The sequence below is a fragment of the Trachypithecus francoisi genome, unplaced genomic scaffold (genome assembly GCF_009764315.1).
Source record: "Trachypithecus francoisi isolate TF-2019V2 unplaced genomic scaffold, Tfra_2.0 Contig00141, whole genome shotgun sequence".
Classification (NCBI taxonomy): Eukaryota; Metazoa; Chordata; class Mammalia; order Primates; family Cercopithecidae; genus Trachypithecus; species Trachypithecus francoisi.
The window spans coordinates 72,106-95,630 of record NW_022680489.1 but is presented as its reverse complement, the minus strand read 5'-3'; the positions used below and the strand labels follow the sequence as shown (position 1 = coordinate 95,630).

The window sequence follows — 23,525 nt, the reverse complement described above, 5'->3', positions numbered from 1 at the left end:
CAAGTTCATGCAAGATTGGTCGTCCAAGGCGACCCACTGGCTTGGTAGCAGGGCTGGGTCTGTGGCCCAGGTCTCTTGATTGCTTCCACCGGACTGGCAGTTTCTGCTTGCTGACCCAGCGCGTCAGGGAAGCCAAACAAGCCATCACCACAGCAAACATCTAAGGTGGTGGAAATGCAAGACAGCTAGGTTTTGAGGGGAGGAAGTCTGGTCAGGACTCCTCTGACCCCCTGGGTGCCCCAAGGGTGGGCCCCCAGGAAGGGAGAGAAAGACCCTCTGTTTAAAGGCTACTTTCCCTGGTCTGAGACTCAGTCTCTTTTCAACAAAAAGTCAGGAATCAGGCTTACAGAAGTGGCCTACCTATTCATACTAAAGTGTGAGGGTCTGATACAATGCCAGTGCTTGAGAACATACTTGGCTAGATAGAGGGAAGATCAAAGGAGAGGGCCTCGTATGTGAAGAGAAGGAGTTGGGGGAGCTTGGTGTGGGGATGAGGAGGCAGTGGGTGGGAACTTCAGGGAAAGGCAAATCATGGCTGAAACTGCACTCCTGGTGGTAAGTTCCTACCCAACCAGGGTACTGGGTGACTCTGGCTGGGTGACTCCAACCAAGTTATTTAACCATGACGCGTTGACCAACTAACTAGTTTGGCAGGCTCTTGAATGCACCCTGGGCTCTGATCACCCTCTTCCCATGCACAGGCAGGCTCAGGCTGGGCTTGGGCCCTGAAAGGGCCAGGCATCTGGGGAATACCTTGTGCGTGACCCCTCAAGGATGAGGACAGTGCCATTGTTTGCACAGGCTCTAGGCAAAGAAGTTCCATGCTGTAGATTCCACTTGTTCTCCTACAGGTCCCACGGATGGCCCACACCCTCCGCCCAGTTCTAGGGACAGCAGGAACCTCCCTGCCTGATCAAGGATCCACCCCCAGAGTAGTCCAGGATACCTGCTGGAATGGATGTAGTTGTGAACAGCTCCCTTGGGAATAGAACCACTAGGACTGTCCTAAACCCAGAGCCAGCCAGGGCTGGAGCAAGGGGCTCCTCCCCTCAGCCAGGCTAGTTCTCTCCCTGTCCTCTGCCATGTCTAACTTGGTCCGACCTCCATGCCGTAACCTCTGCCTGGGATACCTTCTCCTAGTCCAAAAGCCGTCATGGATCCCCTGGAACCTTTTATAGCCACGTCCTTTTTTAACACTTGACTCAAAAATGCAGAGAATGGGAAAGGTGATCCTGAGGTCCCACACAGCTCTAGCATGATGTGATGTTTGTTTGCCTCTTCCAGGAAGCCCTGCTTACTTGCCAGCCCCATCCCCCTCTAACCATCCTCTTTCTTTGTCTTCTCCAACTTTCATGTATATAGTGCCATCAGTTCTGCATGGCTGACACTTCTTTCTTCTGCTTCAAAGCTGTATCCTATAAGGTCCTTGGTAAAGGCCATGGTTTTCCATACCCTGAAATCCATTCTTTCCCAGTCCAGATGTCTGCTCCTCCCAAGCAGATGCTCCACAGACACCTGCTGGCTGCATATTATGCCCCTTAGGTGTCTAACCCCACACAAGGAGTGCAGCTCGGGGCTCTCCCTCAGCCTCCCTGCAGTCCCACCCTGCTGGCCTCACTGTGGTCTTGCTCTCTGGCTGCAGAGGCTACCACCTAACGTTACCCTGCCACCAAACCTTCCCAAGCTCAGGCTGGGCGGGCTTTGGGAGGGCGTGGCTCTGGAGGAGGCTGACTGTGGCCACGCCCTCCCTCCCCTGTGACTGATTGCTGGCATATGCTCTCCCCATTGTCAGATCTCCGGGCCATCTGGCCCTGGTACTCAGCCCCTGTGGGGTCCTCTACCTTGGGGTCTGAGAGCCAAGCCGGTTCCCTCTGAACCTCAGTTCCTGGGGAAGAACTGTGCTTGGGTAGCCTGGTGACACCCAGTGAGGACCAGCCAAGCATCTGGCCTGAGTCTTTGTTTAAAACTCAGCTTAGGCTGGGTACACAGTGGCTTATGCTTGTAATCCCAGCACTTTGGGAGGCTGAGGGGGGCAGATCACTTGAGGTCAGGAGTTTGAGACCAGCCTGGCCAACATGGTGAAACCCCATCTCTACTAAAAATACAAAAAATTAGCCAGGTGTGGTGGCAGACGCCTGTTGTCCCAGCTACTCAGGAGGCTGAGGCAGGAGAATCGCTTGAACCTGGGAAGCAGAGGTTGTAGTGAGCCAAGATCCTGCCACTGCACTCTGGCCTGGACGACAGAGCAAGACTGTCTCAAGAAAACAAAACAAAACAAAAAAAACTCAGCTTGTACAACCTCTTGTGGTGACATGGGCTCAAAGTTTGCCACAGGTTCACAAACCTTTATCCACAATTCCAAATTCCAGAAAACTCAGAAAACTACAAGTTTTTTTTTTAACAATTGTGGTGAACTCATATGGCAGCAAGCCCTGATCCAAACCAGGGAGAATACTGTGGTCTTTGTTTATCCCAACCTGTAGATGTCTTCCTGCAAAAACAATAGAGTCTGATGACAGGTGCTGCCCTTGACCTTGCTAGAGGTGCTGTTAGCCACAGAATATACAATACATTACCTTTCTATACTTTTACTTTCTTAATTTTTGTTTTTTAATTTTATTTTTTTCTGCCTCCACTACCTCCTATATTACTTTTCTTTCTTTTTCTTTTCTTTCTTTTTTTTTTTTGAGACGGAGATTCACTCTTGTTGCCCAGGCTTCAGTGCAATGGCACGATCTTGGCTCCCTGCAAACTCCGCCTCCCAGGTTCAAGTGATTCTCCTGCCTCAGCCTCCCAAGTAGCTCGGATTACAAGCGGCTGCCACCACGCCTAGCTATTTTTGTATTTTTAGTAGAGACAAGGTTTCACCATGTTGGTCAGGCTGGTCTCAAACTACTGACCTCAGGTGATCCACCTGCCTCAGCCTTCCAAAGTGCTGGGATTACAGGCATGAGCCACCGCACCCGGCCTGCTTTTCTAAAATTCAAAAAGCAATGTTGAATTCTGACAGCATCTGGCCTCAAAGGGGTTGTAACATCAGGAAAAACAAACCCTTTGGTCCTGCCCTAAAACCAGCCTCTTGGGAGTTTCCAGGACTGACCAGAGCTTGGGAGTTGAAGTCTCTCTGGCTCTAAGACTCTTCACCCTCCTCTTCAGCCTTCATCTCTCCACTGAGGGGCTTGGGTGTGGAAGAGGCCACCTTATCCCCCCAGCTCATGTCTGCTGCTACCAGCATGCCATGAGGCGGTGGGTGTGGCTGATTTCTGGAGTCTGATGGGGATAAGTCTCTGCTCTCTGCTTTGTGTCCAGTTCCCATCCTGATAGAAGCCAGGCCATGGCTCCCAGTTGGCCAGGCCTAGGTGAGGTAGTATGTGCCCCAGAGAGCCCCATGGAGGCAGAAGATGAAGGAGTGAATGGGACAGGGTACAGAGGGAGATTCCAGGGGAAAGGAAGGGCCAGTGAAAAGGAGAGGGCACTGCCCACCAAGACATTCACTGCAGACCAGGGAGCAACGCTAGGGACTGTGGGACTCAGCCAACAGCAGGGCCCCGAGGTCTCTACTGAAGGAAGCTACAAGTGAACTGAAGACCTGAGTGCCTGAAAAAGTGGCTAATGAGCCAAGAGTTTGAGACACACAGGGCAAGAGATACCCAGGACATGTGCCAAGTGCAGGGCCAGGGCCACAGGGTAGGGCTTAGAGGGACAGAGCTGCCCTAAGGGGGCAGGCCTCCAATTGGGGTTCCACTGCCAGCGTAAGGCAGAGATGAAGACGTTGGCTTGGATTCTGACAGTTTCTCCCCAACACGCACACCTACAAATGAGGATAACTGACCGGGTATGATGTCCTGTGCCTGTAATCTCAGCTACTCAGAAGGCAGAGGCGGGAGGACTGCTTGAGGCCAGGAGTTCAAGACCAGCCTGGGAAACATAGTGAGATCTCATCTCTTAAAATAATAATAATAATAATAATTAGCCAGTCATGGTGGTGTGCAACAGTATTCCGAGCTACTCAGGAGGCTGAGGTGGAAAGATAGCTTGAGCCCAGGAGTTCAAGGCTGCAATGAGCTATGATCATGCTATTGCACTCCAGTCTGGGTGACAGAGCAAGAACCTATCTCTCTAAAAATTTTTTTTAAAAAGTGAAATTTTAAAATAAGTGAGAATTATATCAGCACCTACATCCTGGGTTGCTACAATGTGAGGCTGAAGTAATACACATAAAGTGCTGAGCACAGAAAAGGCTGGGATTGTTCTGAATTGTACAGTGGCTGGGATATAGGCACAGAGAAGAAGGAACAGATGTTACCACCAAAGACTCCTCTTAACTTGGGACGCTGTATGGCAGACCACTAGATTTCTTGGAATCCTTATATAGAGATAGCATTTTAATACTTACATATACATTTATTTAACCCTTACAACAAGCCTAGGAGATCAAGATTAGCCCATTTTACAGATGAGAAAACTGGGGTCAGAATGGTTATCTGACTTGCCCTGGGTCAGTCAGTAAGCAGTAGATGGAGATTTGAACTCTGATCTGTGTGACCCCAAGCCCAGTGCCCCTTACGCTGTAAGAGGGCCTTGGGCCATGTCCCATCCTGCTCATGCTGATGCCAGGGTGGGAGTCACCCTCACAGCACTTGGCCCACCTCCTCTTGAGCCCAACTTCCTCCTGAGCACATAATCCCAAAGGCACCAGGACTTTTCTTCCTTAGGATATTCCAGCCTGGGAGTCTGCCAGCCCCGCTTCCCTCCTCTCCTCCTTCCCATTCTCAGTCACAGAAAGTCCACCATCATCCACTGAAGAGGCTAGGCTGACTCTCAACTCTGGAGCCCAGCTCCTCAGGAGTTACAGCTCAGCCAGGGACAAGCTGGCCTAAATTCCTTCCCAAAACACAATGATTCTTATCAGCGATGTTTGGCTTTCAATCTACCACCCCCAAAGCACTAAAATTTCTTTTACCCTTTCTTCCCTCCAACTGTGTTTTTCTCAGGCCCCAATTCAATTTCTAAAAATGTGGGGGTTTAAAAAATAAAAACAATACCATCCAAATACATAGAGTGCATAGGAAGAATTTCTTTTTTAAAATTTTCAATGCCTGCACACTGAAAACTAGAAAACACTGCTGAGAGAAATTACAAAAGCTCTAAATAGAAAGATATGGCCTGTGTGCGAATCAGCAGACTCAATATTGTCAGAGCGTCAATCTTCCATAAATGGTTGTGTAGATTCAGTGCAATCCCAGTCAAAATCCCAGGAGGCTTTCATGTGGATATTGACAAGATACTACTAAAATTTATGCCGAAACACAATGATCCGGAATAGCCAATGCAATTTTGAAAAAATAGTGCACGGTTAGAGAACTTACAGTAAGTAGTTTCAAGACTTACATAAAGCTATAGTAATCTAGGAATACAAAAGACTTCTTGGGGAAAACATTTTTTTAAGTTACAGTAATCAAGGCTGTATAGTATTGGCATAAGGATAGGCATATAGATTAATGAAACAGAATAGAGTGTCCAGAAATAGTCCCACAGATATTGAATCAATTGATGAGCAACAAAGATGACAGTGGAGAAAACATCATCATTTCAACAAATGGCACTAAAACACATGGACACTCATGTGCAAAATAATAAGCTTGCCCCTTACTCCATGCTGTACACCCTAGTTAACTCAAAATGAACCATAGACTCAAGCGTAACAGCTAAAATTGGCTGGGTGCGGTGGCTCACGCCTGTAATCCCAGCACTTTGGGAGGCCGAGGCAGGTGGATCACCCGAGGTCAGGAGTTCAAGACCAGCCTGGGCAACATGGTGAAACCCCATCTCTACTAAAAATACAAAATTAGCCAGGCACGGTGGTGGGCATCTGTACTCCCAGTTACTCGGGAGGCTGAGGCAGGAGAATCACTTGAACCCAGGAGGTGGAGGTTGCAGTGAGCCAAGATCATGCCACTGCACTCCAGCCTGAGCAACAGGAGTGAAATTCTGTCTCAAAAAAAAAAAAAAAAAGAAAGCTAAAATTATGAAGCTTCTAGAAAACAGGGCTGGGCGCTGTGGTTCATGCCTATAATCCCAGCAGTTTGAGAGGCCAAGGCAGGAGAACTGCTCTAGCCTAGGAGTTTGAGACCAGCCTGAGCAACATAGCAAAACCCCATCTCTACAAAAAATAAAAAATTAGCTGGGCATGATGGTGCATGCCTATAGCCCCAGTTACTCAGGAGGCTGAGGCAGGAGGATCACTTGAGTCCAGAAGGTCGAGGCTGTAGTGAGCTGTGATTGTGTAACACATTTAGTTTCCTTATGGGAACTATTTATACCCATCCTCCGTGGCCCTAGAGGAACGGCTCTGAGGATCAGGTGAGAGAAGGGGCTGTACGAAAAAGTGATTTGTAAACTGCAATACTCGTTCTTATGTTTTTATCACCATCAACAGAATTAGGCTCCAGGCTCACTCAAAAGCAGCAGAAGCAACTCTAGCCTGGAGGACGGAAATTCTCAAAAAAAAAAAAAAAAAAAAAAAGGGAAAAGTGAGTCTCTTGCTCTGTTGCCCAGGCTGGAGTGCAGTGGCACAATCTTTGCAACTTTTGGGCAGGCAGAGATTTCTTGGGTAGGACACCAACAAAGCACAAACCATACAAGAAAAGGCTGATACACTGGACTTCATCAAAATTAAAAACATCTGCTCTTCATAAGACAACAATAAGAAAATGAAACGGCAAGTCACAGGCAGGAATAAAATATTACCAATACTTGTGACAAAGACTTGTATCCAAAATATATAAAGAACTCTTAGGCCAAGTGGCCCATGCCTGTAATCCCAGCACTTTGGGAGGCTGAGGCGGGCGGATCACCTGAAGTCAGGAGTTCAAGACCAGTCAGGCCAACATGATGAAACCTTATGTCTACTAAAAATACAAAAATCAGCCGAGCGTGGTGGCGCATGCCTGTAGTCCCAGCTATTTGGGAGGCTGAACCATGAGAATTGCTTGAACCCAGGAGGTGGAGGTTGCAGTTAGCCGAGATGGTGCCATTGCACTCCAGCCTGGGATACAAAGTGAGACTCTGTCTCAAACAACAGCAACAACAACAGCAACAAAACATATAAAGAACTCTTAGGATTCAATAAGACAAATAACCCAATGAAATGATATTCAAATGACCAATATACACATGGAAAAATGTTCAACACACCATTCATCAATGGGGAAATACAAATTAAAACCACAATGACATACTACTACATACTTAGAAAAATAGCCACAAGTTAAAACTGATGATAGCTGACCATAGAATATGGAGCAACTGGAACTCTCATACATTACTGTGTAAAATGGTAAAACCACTCTGAAAAATGCCAATTCTATAAGTTATGCATATATCAACCATATGACCCAACAATCCACTCCTAGACAGTTATCCAAGAGAAATGAAAACATGCACCCACCAAAAGAGGTACACATGGATGTTTATACCAGGTTTATTTGAAATAGTCCAAAACTGCAAATAACCCAAATATCTTTTTTTTTTTTTTTTTTTTTTTGAGACAGAGTCTTGCTCTGTTGCCCAGGCTGGAGTGCAGTGGCACAATTTTGGCTCACTGCAACCTCTGCCTCCTGGGTTCAAGTGATTCTCCTGCCTCAGCCTCCTGAGTAGCTGGGATTAGAGGCATGCACCACCACCACCACCACACCCAACGGATTCTTGTATTTTTAGTACAGACAGGTTTTCACCATGTTGGCCAGACTGGTCTCGAACTCCTGACCTCAAGTCATCTGCCCGCCTCGGCCTCCCAAAGTGCTGAGATTACAGGCGTGAGCCACCATGCCTGTCCAAAATAATCCAAATATCTATCAAGTGGGGAATGGATAAATAATTTATGGTATAGACGTACAAAGGAATACTCAGCCATAAAAAGGAATCAGCTATTGCTATATTCAATGACATGGATGAATCTCAAAAGCTTTATGCTGAGTGGAATAATCCAAGCATAAGAGGCTACATACTGCATGATTTCTTGATATAAACTTCTAGAACAGGTAAAACTAACATATAGTGACTGAAAGTGGAGAAGTGGAGTAGCCGTGGGCTGGTGGGAGAGGGTTGATTGCAAAGAGGAACGAGGGATCCTTTCGGATGGTGGAAATGTTCCATGTAGTTATTGGAATCACCACAAATGTGTTACACAGGTGTATAATTTGTTAAAACCCAAACTGTGCACTTTAAAATGCATGTATTGGCCAACGGTGGTGGTGCACACCCATAATTCTAGCACTTTGGGAGGCTGAGGTGGGTGGACCACCTGAGGTCAGGAGTTTGAGACCTGCTTGGCCAACATGGTGAAACCATGTCTTCACTAAAAATACAAAAATTGGCTGGGCATGGTGGTGTACACTTGTCATCCCAGCTACTTCAGAGGCTGAGGCAGGAGAATCGCTTGAACTGGGAGGTGGAGGCTGCAGTGAGCCGAGACTGCACCACTGCATTCCAGCCTGGGCAACATAGTGAGGCTCCATCTCAAAAAAAAAAAGAAAAGAAAAGAAAAAACATGCATTTCATTGTATATAACAACGATTTGGGGGGAAAATAAAGATTATGTTTTGTTTCTCTAATGGAATTATAGTAATGACACTTCCACCACCTGGGATGGTGTTTAGAACCCCAGCAACCACTGAGAGCGAGCCTGGACTGAGCACTTAGCACGCATGTGCCAGGTACCCCATCCAGCCCTTTCATTCATTGTTTCAATTAAGCCTCAAGCTCGCCTCTCAGACTGGTATTCTCCTAACCCAAAGCTCAGCAAGGTTAAAACATTTGTCCAAAGTCACACAGTTAGCAACAGGCAAAGCTGGGGTTCACTATCTTGTGCTTTCATAAACTTCTCTGTACTGTCCCTAGAGAGGAAAGAAATTCAACCAGTGCAGAGGTTACACACTGAAGAAACATCACCAAAGTTAACCATGATTTAAAAAGTTGCATCCACAGAAACTATTTCTTTTTTTTTTTTTTTTTTTTTTTTTTGAGGCGGAGTCTCGCTCTGTCGCCCGGACTGGAGTGCAGTGGCCCGATCTCAGCTCACTGCAAGCTCCGCCTCCCGGGTTTACGCCATTCTCCTGCCTCAGCCTCCCGAGTAGCTGGGACTACAGGCGCCCGCCACCTCGTCCGGCTAGTTTTTGTATTTTTAGTAGAGACGGGGTTTCACCGTGTTAGCCAGGATGGTCTCGATCTCCTGACCTTGTGATCCGCCCGCCTCGGCCTCCCAAAGTGCTGGGATTACAGGCTTGAGCCACCGCGCCCGGCCAGAAACTATTTCTAGTTACGAAGCCATTGGGATGACTTAAAGACTGGATTGGGGGCCGGGCACGGTGGCTCACACCTATAAGCCCAGCACTTTGGGAGGCCGAGGTGTGTGGATCATTTGAGCGACCAACATGGCGACCAACATGGAGTCTACTAAAAATACAAAAATTAACCAGGCATGGTGGCACACGCCTGTAGTCCCAGCTACTCGGGAAGCTGAGGCGGGAGAATCCCTTGAACTTCGGAGGTGGAGGTTGCAATGAGCCAAGATTGCGCCATTGCACTCCAGCCTGGGTGACAGAGCAAGACTCCGTCTGTAAATAAATAAATAGACTGGATTGGGTAACTGGGCCTGTCTTGTGCGCAGCTCATCACATAATGCAGTGCATTTTCATGTATACAACATCACAGAAGTTAACATTGTGGAATTCCTAGGCATTCAAAGCCAAAATAAAAACTCTTTGGCAATCCTAGACTTCCAGAGCCAGGACCAGCCCTGTTAGCGTTAGGGAACCTTAGCACCTCCAGGTGCTACTGACCTTGGAGATGAGTGACTTGATGAGGGACAACACAGAGAGTGTCCTAGAGCCAGGACTAGCTCAGCCCCTGACCTCTGGTCTGCCTCCTGTTCCACTGCCATCATGCTGTTCTGTGAGCCAAACTGACAGCCTAGCAGGGGTCAGTGCATCCCATCTCACTACTGAGGACAGAAAAGAACATGTGGCCTTGCCCATCTCACTACAGCCAAGAGGGTCTGAAAGAGTCAGTTAAGCAGGGAAGGGAGGCTTCCCTCCACCCTCACCCTCTGTAGCCTCTCTGCAGCCACTGCTGCCCTGGAGGAACCATACTGTCTCAGCACTGGAGGCTGCTCCCTGTAGGTTGAAGGGCCCAGACTGGAAGCAGGACAACGTTTCTATTCATCCTCCCCCACCAATTCGCTGTGTGACATTGGGTTACTCACTGAACCCTTCTGACCTTCAGATTCCTTGTGGGAACTATTTATACCCATCCTACATGGCTCTGGAAGAAGGGCTCTGAGGATCAGATGAGAGAGGTGGCTGTATAAGAAAGTGATTTGGGCTGTGCATGGTAGCTCATGCCTGTAATCCCAGCACTTTGGGAGGCCCAGGCAAGTGGATCACCTGAGGCCAGGAGTTCGAGACCAGCCTGCGCAACATGATGAAACCCCGTCTCTGCTAAAAATACAAAAATTAGTAGGGTGTGGTTGGGGGCGCCAGTAATCCCAGCTCTCAGATGGCTGAGGCAGGAGAACTGCTTGAGCCCAGGAGGTGGCAGTTGCAGTGAGCCGAGATCATGACACTGTACTCCAGCCTGGGTGACATACCAAGACTCCGTCTCAAATAAAGAAAAAAAGTGATTTGTAAACTGCAATGCTAGTTATGTTTTTTTTGGTTTTGTTTTGTTTTGTTTTCTATCACCATTAACAGAATTAGGCTCTAGGCTCACTCAAAAGCAGCAGAACCAATAGCTGGCTCACTGTGGTTTGGGGTTGGGGGGTTGCCTCACCTGAAAAATTAGGATAATAATACATGCTGCTTGAAGCAGTGAGTTTTGGACCAGAGATCCTTCTGGGGTCACTTCCAACTCTGAAGTCTATGATTCTGTGATTTCAAAGAGCCCAAGAAGATCGGCCTCACTTGCCTTCCTGATGTTTGCATATTCTCTTATCAGGATGCCAAGGCACTTGGTGTTATAACCAAATGCAAATGACTGCAGAGGAAGAAGCACTTTGCCTCACTTTCCCACTACAGTGTAGATGACTGATACCAGATTCCTCCCAGAGAGCAAATGCAGATGGGAAGCTGGGAAACCTGGTCTGAGTCACAAGAGGGTTTTTTCACTGAGCGCTCAGGCTGAATCCTGTCTGTTCCCTGAGACCAAACACTTAACATCACGAGGCCCCAGTTTTAGCTGATTCTCTGAGCATCTGTCCTGCTCCCAAGATTGGGGTGGTGGCAGCTTTTGTGTTCTTTGTCAGCTCTTTCCAGCTGGGCTCCTGACCTGGAAGAGGTGGCTCCTATACTCACTCCTCCCAGCTCTAACCCAGGCCTATTTGACCATCTCACCTGTCATTTTCAAGGCTGCTCCATGTTCAGTTACCTCAAATTCTAACCCCATGCACTGCTGAGAACACCTTTCCCTTCCAATACAGCAGCTAGGGTGGTCCTCCTGGAACCCCTCTCCTCTCATCCCTCCTGACTCTTGCCCCATTTCCAACCATAAAAACCAAGTAAACAAATGAATTGTGGAAATGAGCCAATGTGTAAGAGAATATAAGTACCATTTTTCCCATCCCTTTCCATTCCAGCTCAGAAAACTGTTATGGCTGGGACATCAAGATTCTATACCTGGTGTCCTTAATGAAAACAAACTATCCAGGCCCAGGGGCTCATACCTGTAATCCCAGCACATTGGGAGGCTGAGTTGGGTAGATTGAGGTCAGGAGTTCGAGACCAGCCTGGCCAACATGGTGAAACCCTGTCTCTACTAAAAATACAAAAAATTAGTTGGGCATGGTGGCACGCACCTATAGTCCCAGCTACTCAGGAGGCTGAGGCAGAAGAATCGTTTGAACCCAGGAGACGGAGGTTGCAGTGAACCGAGATCGCATCACTGCACTCCAGCCTGGGTGACAGAGGAAGACTCTGTCTAAAAAAAATAAAATAAAATAAATAAAAAATAAAATAAATAAAAGTCACTAACATTAGTTGAGCACTTACTGCATGCTAAACACTGTCCTAAGGGTTTTACACATACTAGCTCAATCCTCTTATAAAATAGGCAGTATAATCTTTTTTTTTTTTTTTTTTTTTGAGGCGGAGTCTCGCTCTGTTGCCCGGACTGGAGTGCAGTGGCCGGATCTCAGCTCACTGCAAGCTCCGCCTCCCGGGTTTACGCCATTCTCCTGCCTCAGCCTCCCGAGTAGCTGGGACTACAGGCGCCCGCCATCTCGCCCGGCTAGTTTTTGTATTTTTAGTAGAGACGGGGTTTCACCGTGTTAGCCAGGATGGTCTCGATCTCCTGACCTCGTGATCCGCCCGTCTCGGCCTCCCAAAGTGCTGGGATTACAGGCTTGAGCCACCACGCCCGACCAATCTTCATTTTACAGATTGAGAGACTGAGAGACAGAGAAGTTAAGTGACTTGGCCAAGAGGACACACCTAGCAAGTGGCAAGACTGACCCCAGAGTCTATGCCCTAGTGATGACATCCTGCCTGCCGAGGCAACAACCATTCCTTTAAGCCTGAAATCTTTGGGCAACAAACATGTTGTGTACTGCTCTTGGGATGGATCGCAAAAGGATCAGTCATGTCAAGTTCAGCCTCTTCTTTGTACAAAAGGAGAAAGTGAGGCCCAAAGACTGAGTGGTCTTCCCATGTCATTAGCAAGCTGAACCCAGAGCTAGGGTCTGGGATAATAGCCTCCTCCACAGCCCAGACATGTTTTCACCAGGGGTCATGACCTGGAAATTAGCCCACAGCCCTTACTCCAACCTGCGCAGAACTTCTCAGACCTTTACACACCTCTCCCTAGCTACTTCTTCAAAGCAGCCTCTAGCAGGTCACTTGCTTGGTGTTTTCTTGCCTTTGCTGTATATACCCAGACTGCAAGCCTCCTATTGATTCGGGGTGAAAATTTTAAAAGGAGGCAAGGCTTAAAGTAACAGGCTGTACATATTGGAGTTGGCTTTGGGTGGAGGGTGGGAAGGTGCCTTCTTACCCATGATACCCGCCCCCATCCCTCACCAAATCCCTGCAATTCAGGGTCAGAGAAGAAGGGACTTGGAAACAATTGCCCTATAACTTTTGATCCAAACATTCCCCTCGTAGTTCCTGTCCCTCTCTCTCCCCAGTGTCACCTACCCCACTGTCTCTCCAAGTGTCACCCCCCACTGTGATCCTCCTTTTCCAACCATGTACACACACACACACACACCACACACACACACAGGGCCCTCTCACTCTTTCCGGTGTTCTCCTGAGAAATCACCCCATGCCAGGTCTGAGATGTGGTCGGGTTTCCCCAGCGCACGGTTCCTTCCTGCGTCTCCAGCTGGCGCTCTCACGGTCCGATGCTCCCCCATTCCCCCTGCACGCGCACGATCCTCTGCCCCGAGACCGGGAACAGCCCGCCCCACCCATCCACCCAGCCCTCTCGGTCTCCGCTCCGCAGGGCGAAGGCGGAGGGTGGGAAAGGAGTCCGAGGCAAGGACGGCTCGACGGAGGCCAGGATGGCGGCAGACGGGGCACCCGCGTGAGGATCCCGAGAGGGCATCAGAGAGCTGGACTGACGCCTGAACGGGCGGGGCCAAGACAGACGGGGCCAGGGTCCGAGGCGTGCGCAGAGTCCAAGACCCGGCGGGATGAGAAGAGCGGCGGCGGAGGGGACCAGAGACTCGGACACTGAGCAGGACGATGGAGTCGGAGTCGGGGAAGCAGGAGACCGAGCTCAGGGCGCGAACTCCGACTGCGAAGTGGGCTGGGTCGCGCCAGGCTAAGGTCTGAGTTCGAGACCTCGGCGGGGCCAAGGACAGCGGGAGGGAAAATTTGGCCCAGCTGCAGTGGAGGAGGGAGAGACGGGCGGGCCGGGGAGCGGGCGGGGGGCGCGGCGGGCACTGACCCGAAGTAGGAGGCGGCGGCGGCGGCGGGCAGCGCCAGCAGGCAGAGCCCGGCCAGGGCCAGCGCGGGCGGGGGGCGCATGGTGCCGGCGGCGCGGCGCCCTCTAGCATCTCCTCGCGCCGCTCAAGCTCGCAGCGCCGCCACCAGCCGCCCGCGGGACTTTAAACCCAGGTGGGGCGGGGCAGGCGGCACTGGGGGAGGGAGGAGATTGGGAGGTGCCCCAACCCCGGGCGGCGAGCCCCCCGCCCCATTGGCCCCGCCGCCCTCGCTCCGCCCCCTCGCGGTTGGGGCCACCGCCCCGAGCCCGCCCCCTCCCCGCCCCCATTGACCCGCCCTCCGGCCCCAGGTGAGCGCTCACCTGGCGCCGCGCCCGACCGTGGTCGCGGCGGCGGAACGTGAAGCCCCCCCGGGCCTGGAGAGGCGGGGAGGAGGATACGAGGTGGGGACGGAGAAGATTCTGCCTCTCCGGGGTGGGGCGGAGGCAAGCGCAATGGCTTCTCCGAGGTAGAGAAGGTGGACGGGGAGGAGGAGGGACGCATCTGGAGTCAGTGGAAAACCCGGGTCATTGTCCGCCCTCCTGCCCAGCGAGTGCGGGTCTCTTCGCCGCAGCCCCCAGACTCAGGGCAGGGCCGGGTCCTGAAGCAGAACAGCTCTCTGGAAGCGGGAGAAAGGCATGTCCAATGGCTCGGGGGACCCTGTTGCCAGGCAGAGTCTTGGTTAGAGGGGAGAGAGGAAAGGACGCCCTGTTTTTAAACGGGAGAGTGACTGTCACTGGCGAGGTGCACAGCGTGGGCCTCCGTGGGATTTTGACAAAATGGTGCTGATGTTCCCCAGCGCAGAAATCCAGAGTGGACAGTGGGGCAGAGGCCTGCGGGAGGAGGGACCCACTTTCCAAGATGTGTAGATGCCAGAATCTCTGGTAGATAGGGTGGGACCTTCAAGTGTTGGGCCCCAAAGTTCTGTTTTGCTTATTATTTTTTTAAGTTTAACCCCAATTTCTGCAGCAAAGGTGCAGAGATCAAAGCAGTGGGTGGTACCTGTCTAGAAAGCAGACATACAACCAATGACCCAAGTGAGAGTTAAAATGTTTTTGAGTCTGGAACACTGGGTCAAATCAAGCAAAACAAAATATAGCTTGCAATGAATGTCAACATCTGCATGTAAAGTTTCCAAAAAATTAGCCATGCATATGGAACATCAAGTGACAGCGACCTTGGTTTTTCAGTGGACACCAGCATGGTAGGGGGCTGGGAGAGGTGATGGGAAGATGGTGGCTACTGTGTTAGGTGGCATTAACAGAGGAAGCCCCCCCCACCGCCCCTTTGAGCTTCTTTGAGCTCAGTTTCTCTGTCAAATGAGCACAGTGATTAGAGGATCTGATGATTCCTAACAGCTCTGCCAGCCCTATCAAATTCCATGGTTCTATTTATTGAGGCCACATGGCCCAGTGTAATGTGCAGAGACCTGGAGTCAAATCATGTATGTTATGAGCCCCATATGAAATATGGATGATGAGAAATATCTAACAGGATTTTTGTGCAGGTAAGATGTTAAATGCCAGCCAGGCACCGTGGCTCACGCCTGTAATCCCAGCATTTTGGGAGGCTAAGGTGAGAGGATCACCTGAGGTCAGGAATTCAAGACCAGCCTGGCCAACATGGTGAAACCCTGTCTCTACTGAAAATACAAAGACATTAGCCAGGCGTGGTGGTGCATACCTGTAATCCTAGCTACTCAGGAGGCTGAGGCAAGAGAATCACTTGAACCCGGGAGGAGGAGGTTGCAGTGAGCCGAAATCATGCCATTGCACTCAGGCCTGGGCAATAGAATGGGACTCCATCATAAATAAATAAATAAATAAATAAATAAATAAATAAATAAATAAAAAGATGTTAAATGCCTTGCAGGTGCCGGCACCTAATATCAGTGATTGTTATACCTGCAGGCAGGACCAGGGTGTGATGGTGTTTACAACTGGTTCTCAAGGAAGGTTGACGGTGGTCTGATTTGTATCATTTGTTGATCTCTGTGACTTAAATATTCTCATCATGGCTGACTTCATGCCACCAATGTGGCATCATTTCTGATCACTGGAGTTAGGAAGAGATGTGCACAGCTAGCCCTGCAGGCCAGCTGGACCCAACTCCAGCATATCACTGGTAAGACTTTGAACCATGGGCCAGGTACGGTGGCTCAAGCCTGTAATCTCAGTACTTTGGGAGGCCGAGGCGGGTGGATCACAAAGTCAGGAGATCGAGACCATCCTGGCTAACATGGTGAAACCCCGTCTCTACTAAAAATACAAAAAAATTAGCCAGGCGTGGTGGTGGGCACCTGTAGTCCCAGCTGCTCTGGAGGCTGAGGCAGGAGAATGGCGTGAACCTGGGAGGAAGAGCTTGCAGTGAGCCAAGATCGTGCCACTGCACTCCAGGCTGGGCCACAGAGCAAGACTCCATCTCAAAAAAACAAAGAAAGAAAGAAAGAAACAAACAAACAAAAGACTTTGAACTATGATCACAGAAGCTAGCGCATGAGGGGCCTGAGCTGGACCAGTATGAGTCAGAGAGAAGGAACAGCCATGGACTGGGATGGCAGATAGACCCCACCAGGCCCCAGCCACATCCCCTAGGCAGGTGAGGATGGAGTGGGTTCGACTCAGGCTGCCCAGCTGCTCTTCCTGTTCTCATGCCCCTAAGCACACACAAGCATGATTGTGCATGGAGAAGGCAGGGTACATTCTCCCAAAGTGACACCTTTTCACAGTTTCATGAAAGTTACATGTTGATGTCTGATGGGTAAGCCTATGAATCAAAGAGACTGGAAGAAGCACCCAAGACTCAATGGAGACATCAGTGGTTGGAGAGTGAGGAACACGAGGAAAATATTTAGATGGATGCTCTTGAGTCCTTGCCAGCCAATGGCATGGCCCCATCCTTGGGCTCCCTCCTCCTGATGTTAGAACTGTACAAGGTTTCTGTCTGGTGGGGTGTCCACCCAGCTTGCCCACGGAGGCTTCAGAGTTCCGCTTCTGCCTTTTTGGGCATCAAGGCTGCACAGAACTGCCCAGATAATAGCTCCTTCTTGCTAATAATAATTCCACAGCAGCTCCTGTGTACCAAGGGGGGTGTGTGTGTGTGTATGTGTGTACACACATGCACATGTGCCCAGCCTGGCTTTCGATCTCACTAAAGCCTCAAGTCCTCTGGGAGGCTGGGACAGTCATAACCCCATCGCACAGATGAAAAAAACAGAGGCTGGGAGAGCTTACGTAGCAGGTGTAGGTGGGCCAGCTGTAGTGGAGGCAGGAATTGAGCCCAGCCCTAGCCAGAGGTACTGTCAGTACTGACTGTGGCTTATGATTGGCCGTGGCTGGCTCAGAACTGCCCAGACACAGCCTGACTCACAGACACCTTTGCATTACACATCCTTACAAAGCATCGAGTACCTCCTAAGTGTCCATCCCCAAGGGGCTCATAGCCTGGAGGGGGAGATGGCAGTGAAAACAGATCATCCTTGCAATTGCGATATTATAGGATCCCTGAGGAAGGACATGAAGAGCAGCCCTTGGGACCTACAGCCTGTGCCATAAATGATTTTTTGCGCTGCCACCTTTCCTCTGCCTTGTGGGTTCCTGAAGGGCCGGCCTGAGTTTTACTTCTCTCTGTGTCTCCAGAGCCTGGCACAAGTCCCAGCACATAGTAGGTACTCAGTAAACAAGTGTTGTTTTCAGCTTATAACCCTGGTTTGTGGCCTTTTTATGGCTGTAAAGATGTATCATACAAACATATGTGTGCTCATGGAAACACTCCTTCCCGGGCTCGGACACAGGCTCCACGGGGCACACACACTACAGCCCAAGTCCAGGCATTTGGTGACATACAGACCCCCATTGCTCCCCGATGGATATCTACATTCCTGGGCAGCCCCACAGCTGGTCCTGGGTCCACACGTTCACACAGGTATGCAAGAGAAGCATTCTTAGATACCCACATGCAGCTACCTGTCTCCATGAACCAGCCCAAGGCAGCCAGCACTCAGGACTGGAGCCCTCTCCTCCTCTTGTGCACACATGCACGTGCACACACACACACACACTTTGGAAATCACAAACATGATGAGGCTGAAAGCTTTGCTACGGCCACACCAAATCTAGCTCCAGGATGTCTGCAGACCTCTCCTTCCTCTTCCTGGCACCTGCTCTCAGGCCAGCCCACCCTGCCTGAAGCAAGCCCTCAGGAACCATCTGTCTTTGGTTGGCTCCAGATCTCCTGTGCCTCCTAAGTGGAAATGCGGTTTTCCAGGCTGGCTCTCTCCTCTAATCCCCTCAAACTGCACTGGAAATGAACTCTGGAACCAACAGGAAGTGGAACAGATGATGCCCCAGCAGCTCCGAGGGAAGGTGCCCATGATAACCAGAGACACAGCTGCCCAGGACGGCTGGTCCTGTGGAGCCTGGACAGGACTGGTGTGGGTGTGGGCTCACCTGTCCCTCTCCCTGTCCTTCACCATCCTTCCTGTGACCTGGCCTTCTTGCCATAGCCTTATGATGACTGGCTCTGTCCTGACCACTCCCATCAGTCCTAGCCCCACATATTTGAACTGTATTGGCAATGCCCTTGCAACATTCCACTAGCATTGACTCTGGAGCAGTGCGAGGTAATGTGTGGGTCATGATTCTCCCCATCATACAGATGAGGACACTAAAGTCCAGAAAGATGAATGACTTCCTCAAGGTCATAGAACTCACTGGCTCTCGGGGATGGGAGACTTGATTTTTCTGGAACACCAGACTGAAATAGGACTGAAGCTGAGTGGGGAAAGTGGGCTTCAGAATCCCTTCCAGGGAACTCACAGCCATGCCTGAACATGACAGAAAACGGGGCAAAGAAGGACACCAAAATGTTAACAGTGGCTGCCTTGGAGGTTGGGAGTGTGGGTGAGAAGCAGTTTTATCCTCCTTGCGTTTTCCTAGTTTTCTATGACAAGCATGTTTGACATAATGAAAAAAATTACTGAAAGTCTGGAGGAGACAAATACATAACAATGAATCTCCAATGATGGAACTTCAAGCATTTGCAGGAAAGGTATTTGGGAGGGGCAGGGCAGTATTTCCAGACTGGAGTCCTCTGTGACCTTCACTCATCTGTCCTTCTGCGGGAAGCGCCCCTGTCCTATCTTGGGGAGCTCACTCCAGAGCTGGCAGAGCTCACCACTCCCCATGGCACTTCCAGTTTGAGGCCTTCTCACTTCTGTTCCTCCTTCCCTCCTTCTTCTTCCTCACAGAACACTTTAAATTGTCTTGTGGGGAGAGTGTGGGACTGACCTTCTCTTGCCGCTTGCCTGTCCAAGGCCATTTTCCAGCTCTTGATCCAGCAGCATCTTTGAGTTCAGTCAAGGCAGGCTGAATGCAGAGAAGCAGTCCTTTGGTGTCCCCCCACCCAGCCATGCTTCTGTGGCCAAGGGCAGCTGGCTTCCCCCTGGAACCCCACCTTGACTGACCACTCCTGCCTCTGCCCACTCACCACGTTGGTTCTACAACCTTTATTGGCACAACTGTACTTTGTTCCTGTGCCTATGTTGATATACACTGTCCTTGAGTTTGGGAGATTAGGATCCCTGCTATGTGTAGATTGCAGACACCTCAAGATCTGAGACCCTGTCCCTGTTTCTTTTCTATCCCACACTTCCTCCCATAGTGGTACTGAGTTTCAGCCCACAGTAAAAAGATTGTTAAATAACTGAATTAATGAATGAATAACTGAAAGAATAAACATTGGACCCTGGAAGGTCTGACCTGACTTATCGATGGCTACAAACACTGCCCCAGATTTTATAATGTTCATGAGAGACAGGATGAGCCATCTGTACTGACATGGTTGAAACTAGCAGGAGTGCTTTGAGCAGTCCAGTTCTGTCTAGCAGTTATAGGTAAGTAAGTAGTGACCTGAAGGGGAAATCTCAATTTCAGATAACATGGTTGGGCGTGGTGGCTCATGCCTGTAATCCCAACACTTTGGGAGGCTAAAGTGGGTGGATCACCTGAGATCAGGATCACCTGAGATCACCCTGGCCAACATGGTGAAACCCCATCTCTACTAAAAATACAAAAATTAGCTGGGCATGGTGGCAGGCGCCTGTAATCCCAGCTACTCAGAAGACTGAAGCAGGAGAATCGCTTGAACTCAGGAGGCGGAGTTTGCAGTGAGTGGACATTGCACCACTGCACTCCAGCCTAGGGGACAGAGCAAGACTTGATCTCAAAAAAAAAAAAAAAGAAAAGAAAAAGTTGGCACTGTGGCTCATGCCTGTAATCCCTGCACTTTGGGAGGCCGAGGTGGTTGGATCACGAGGTCAGGAGTTTGAGACCAGCCTGGCCAAGATGGTGAAACCCATCTCTACTAAAAATACAAAAATTAGCCAGGTGTGGTGGCAGACACCTGTAGTCCCAGCTACTCAGGAGGCTAAGGCAGGAAAATCGTTTGAACCTGGGAGGCAGAGGTTGCAGTGAGCCGAGATCGCACCACAGAGCAAGACTCTATCTCAAAAAAAAAATTCAGATAACTCACTACATTGTCCCCATAAGTCGACTCATGTATGTCAGGTGACATATATGTCCAAGCTCTGCTTGGGCACTGGACTCAGCATGAATATAATCCCCACCCCAGCCCTGGTTACCACTTTTAGGAGCATAGAACACAGTGAGCTGACCTGGAGACCAGGAGATGGCTGGGCAGGTGGCATGGAGCATCAGGCCATTCTTTCTTCAACCACTGTGAAGTCCCCTAGCGACAAAGGGCAAAGCACTAGCGAAAGACTCTACACTGGGGTGTTTTACAACAGAAAAGGGTTCCACACAGGGCACAGCTATGGATACTGCTCAAAAGAAGGAGGAAGGAGGCCAGGCACTGTGGCTTACGCCTGTAATCTAAGCACTTTGGGAGGCCAAGGCAAGTGGATCACCTGAGGTCAGGAGTTCCAGACTAGACTGGTCAACATGGTGAAACCCTATCTCCACCAAAAATACAAAAAATTAGCCAGGTGTGGTAGTGCATGCCTGTAGTCCCAGCTACTCGGGAGGCTGAGGCAGGAGAATCGCTTGCACCTGGGAGGCAGAGGTTGCAGTGAGCAGAGATCCCACCATTGCATTCTAGCCCTGGGGCAACAAGAGCAAAACTCCATCTCCAAAAAAAAAAAAAAAAAAGAAAAGAAGAAAGGAAGGAAGGAAGGGAAGGAGGGAGGCAAGAAAACAACTTTCTTAGGGAAAAGAAGTTAAAAAAATGCCATAATTTACTATAAATAAAATCCTATAGATTTGGGTCTGCACAGAGGCATTCTCAACATTTTTTAGTTTGTTTTCATCTGGGTAAGTTCTTGCTCTCTAAAAAGAAGGATGAGAGGAAAGGGGTCCCATCTTGAAGTTCGTAGGTGCCTGGAGGAATGCAATTCCTTTGCAGTTAGTTTTAGGAGTCAGCCACCACCAGACCATTTCCTCCAGGTCATATTATCAGAACTGCAGGTACAAATAAGTTTGCAGGAAGTGCTCATTAACCATGTCCTAACTAGCAGACAATTGGACCACAGCATGTTTTCCTGAGCTCAGGGTAGGACTGCAGTGGCCCAGCCAGATGTTTTTCTTTAAACAAAAGAGAGACTCGAACCTTGGTTTATCTCTGGGAGGCAGTGAGCTGAGTGTTAACTTATTTAAAAAAAAAAAAGGCTAACTCCACCTCACTACATATTTTCCATTTTATATAAAGTATAAGGCTAGATACAGTGGCTCATGTTTATAATCCTAGCATTCTGGAAGACTGAGGCAGGAGGATTGCTTGAGGCCAGGAGTTCAAGACCAGCCTCGGCAACACAGTGAGACCCTGTTAACACAAAAAAGAAAAAAATGTTTGTCAGGCATTGTGGCACATGCCTGTAGTCCCAGCTACCCTGGAGGCTGAGATGGGAGGATTGCTTGAGCATGGGAAGTTGAGACTGCAGTCAGCCATGACGCCACCACTGCACTCTAGCCTGTGCAACAGAGCAAGAACCCTGTCTTAGAAAAACTAATGATAAAGTATGAATATATAATATTCAATTTAACATACTTTGAATAAGCATCTGGTGCTAAACCCTGGGGTAAGAGATAATGAAGTCAGTTCTTGTCCTTGAGGAGCACACAGTTTGTTGGGAAAGACACATAAATAAATACGGAGAGCATTCTGACATTTCTATGTAAGTGTGAACTAGTTATTGAGCACTTACATTGCATGAGGCATTGTTCTAAGTCCTATAAAACTGCTAACCCGGCCGGGCGCGGTGGCTCAAGCCTGTAATCCCAGCACTTTGGGAGGCCGAGATGGGCGGATCACAAGGTCAGGAGATCGAGACCATCCTGGCTAACCCGGTGAAACCCCGTCTCTACTAAAAAATACAAAAACTAGCCGGGCGAGGTGGCGGGCGCCTGTAGTCCCAGCTACTCGGGAGGCTGAGGCAGGAGAATGGCATAAACCCGGGAGGCGGAGCTTGCAGTGAGCTGAGATCCGGCCACTGCACTCCAGCCTGGGCAACAGAGCGAGACTCCGTCTCAAAAAAAAAAAAAAAAAAAAAACTGCTAACCCATTTAATCTTCACATTTTACAAATGAGGAAATGGGCACAGAGAAGTCAAGTAACTGGCCAGCTAGTAAGCTTAGACTCGGGATTAGAACCCAGGGAGCTGACACCAAAGACACATATTTAACCACTGTGTGGCAGTAAAGAGAAGAAAGTACCAAATAAGGCAGGAACCCAGGAAAGAGGACAATCAATTCATTGTTCCAGGGAAGAGGTAGCTAAGACAATAGCGACTGAGATGCAACAATGTTTGAGCTAGATTTTGCAGAGTGATTTTTTTTTTTTCAGTCTTTCTTTCTTCACTTTAACGGATGGAATAGTCCCTCCTAATTAGCCACACAAATGTTTGAAAAGAAACCAAGTTCTCCCACTGGTTGTCATTATAATTATAAAGGTTCACCCTAAAAAGCATGCCTTTGCTATATTAAGGTCTACTTTTGGAGTGAGAGGAGGTTGAAAAAGTGTTGGGAACTTAAGGATAGAGAATGTTTTACCAGGTGCAGTGGCTCATGCCTGTAATCCCAGCACTTTGGGAGGCCTAGGTGGGCGCATCAAGAGGTCAGGAGATCGAGACCATCCTGGCTAACTAACATGGGGAAACCCTGTCTCTGCTAAAAATACAAAAAAATTAGCCGGGCGTGGTGGCGGGCACCTGTAGTCCCAGCAACTTGGGAGGCTGAGGCAGGAGAATGGTGTGAACCAGGGAGGGTGAGCTTGCAGTGAGCCGAGATCATGCCACTGCACTCCAGCCTGGGTGACAGAGTGAGACTCCCTCTCCAAAAAAAAAAAAAAAAAAAAGGGGAACGTTTTTAAGCTAGCTAAGCCTTTCCAATCTGCTATTGATTCTGAAATATCATTTTTATCCCCTCTAGCTCCAATATTAATATCTACCCTAGTTTCTTCCTCTCTGATCTTGTCACCCAGAATGTGCCCATCTTCTTCCTCATGAGGGGCATTCAGTGTCTAATGTGGCCTGGTT

The 23,525-nt window shown here is 49.3% G+C and overlaps 1 protein-coding gene across 1 annotated transcript in view; it reads right to left on the bottom strand.

Moving 5' to 3' along the window:
- WNT9B (Wnt family member 9B) overlaps positions 1-14,079 on the bottom strand; it is a 36,780-nt gene extending 22,701 nt beyond the window's left edge. The window contains exon 1 of the mRNA XM_033183494.1: positions 13,945-14,079. Coding sequence (XP_033039385.1) covers positions 13,945-14,024 — 80 coding nt within the window. The 5' untranslated portion in view covers positions 14,025-14,079. The remainder of the gene's footprint in view (positions 1-13,944) is intronic.
- Between the last annotated feature and the right edge of the window lie 9,446 nt (positions 14,080-23,525).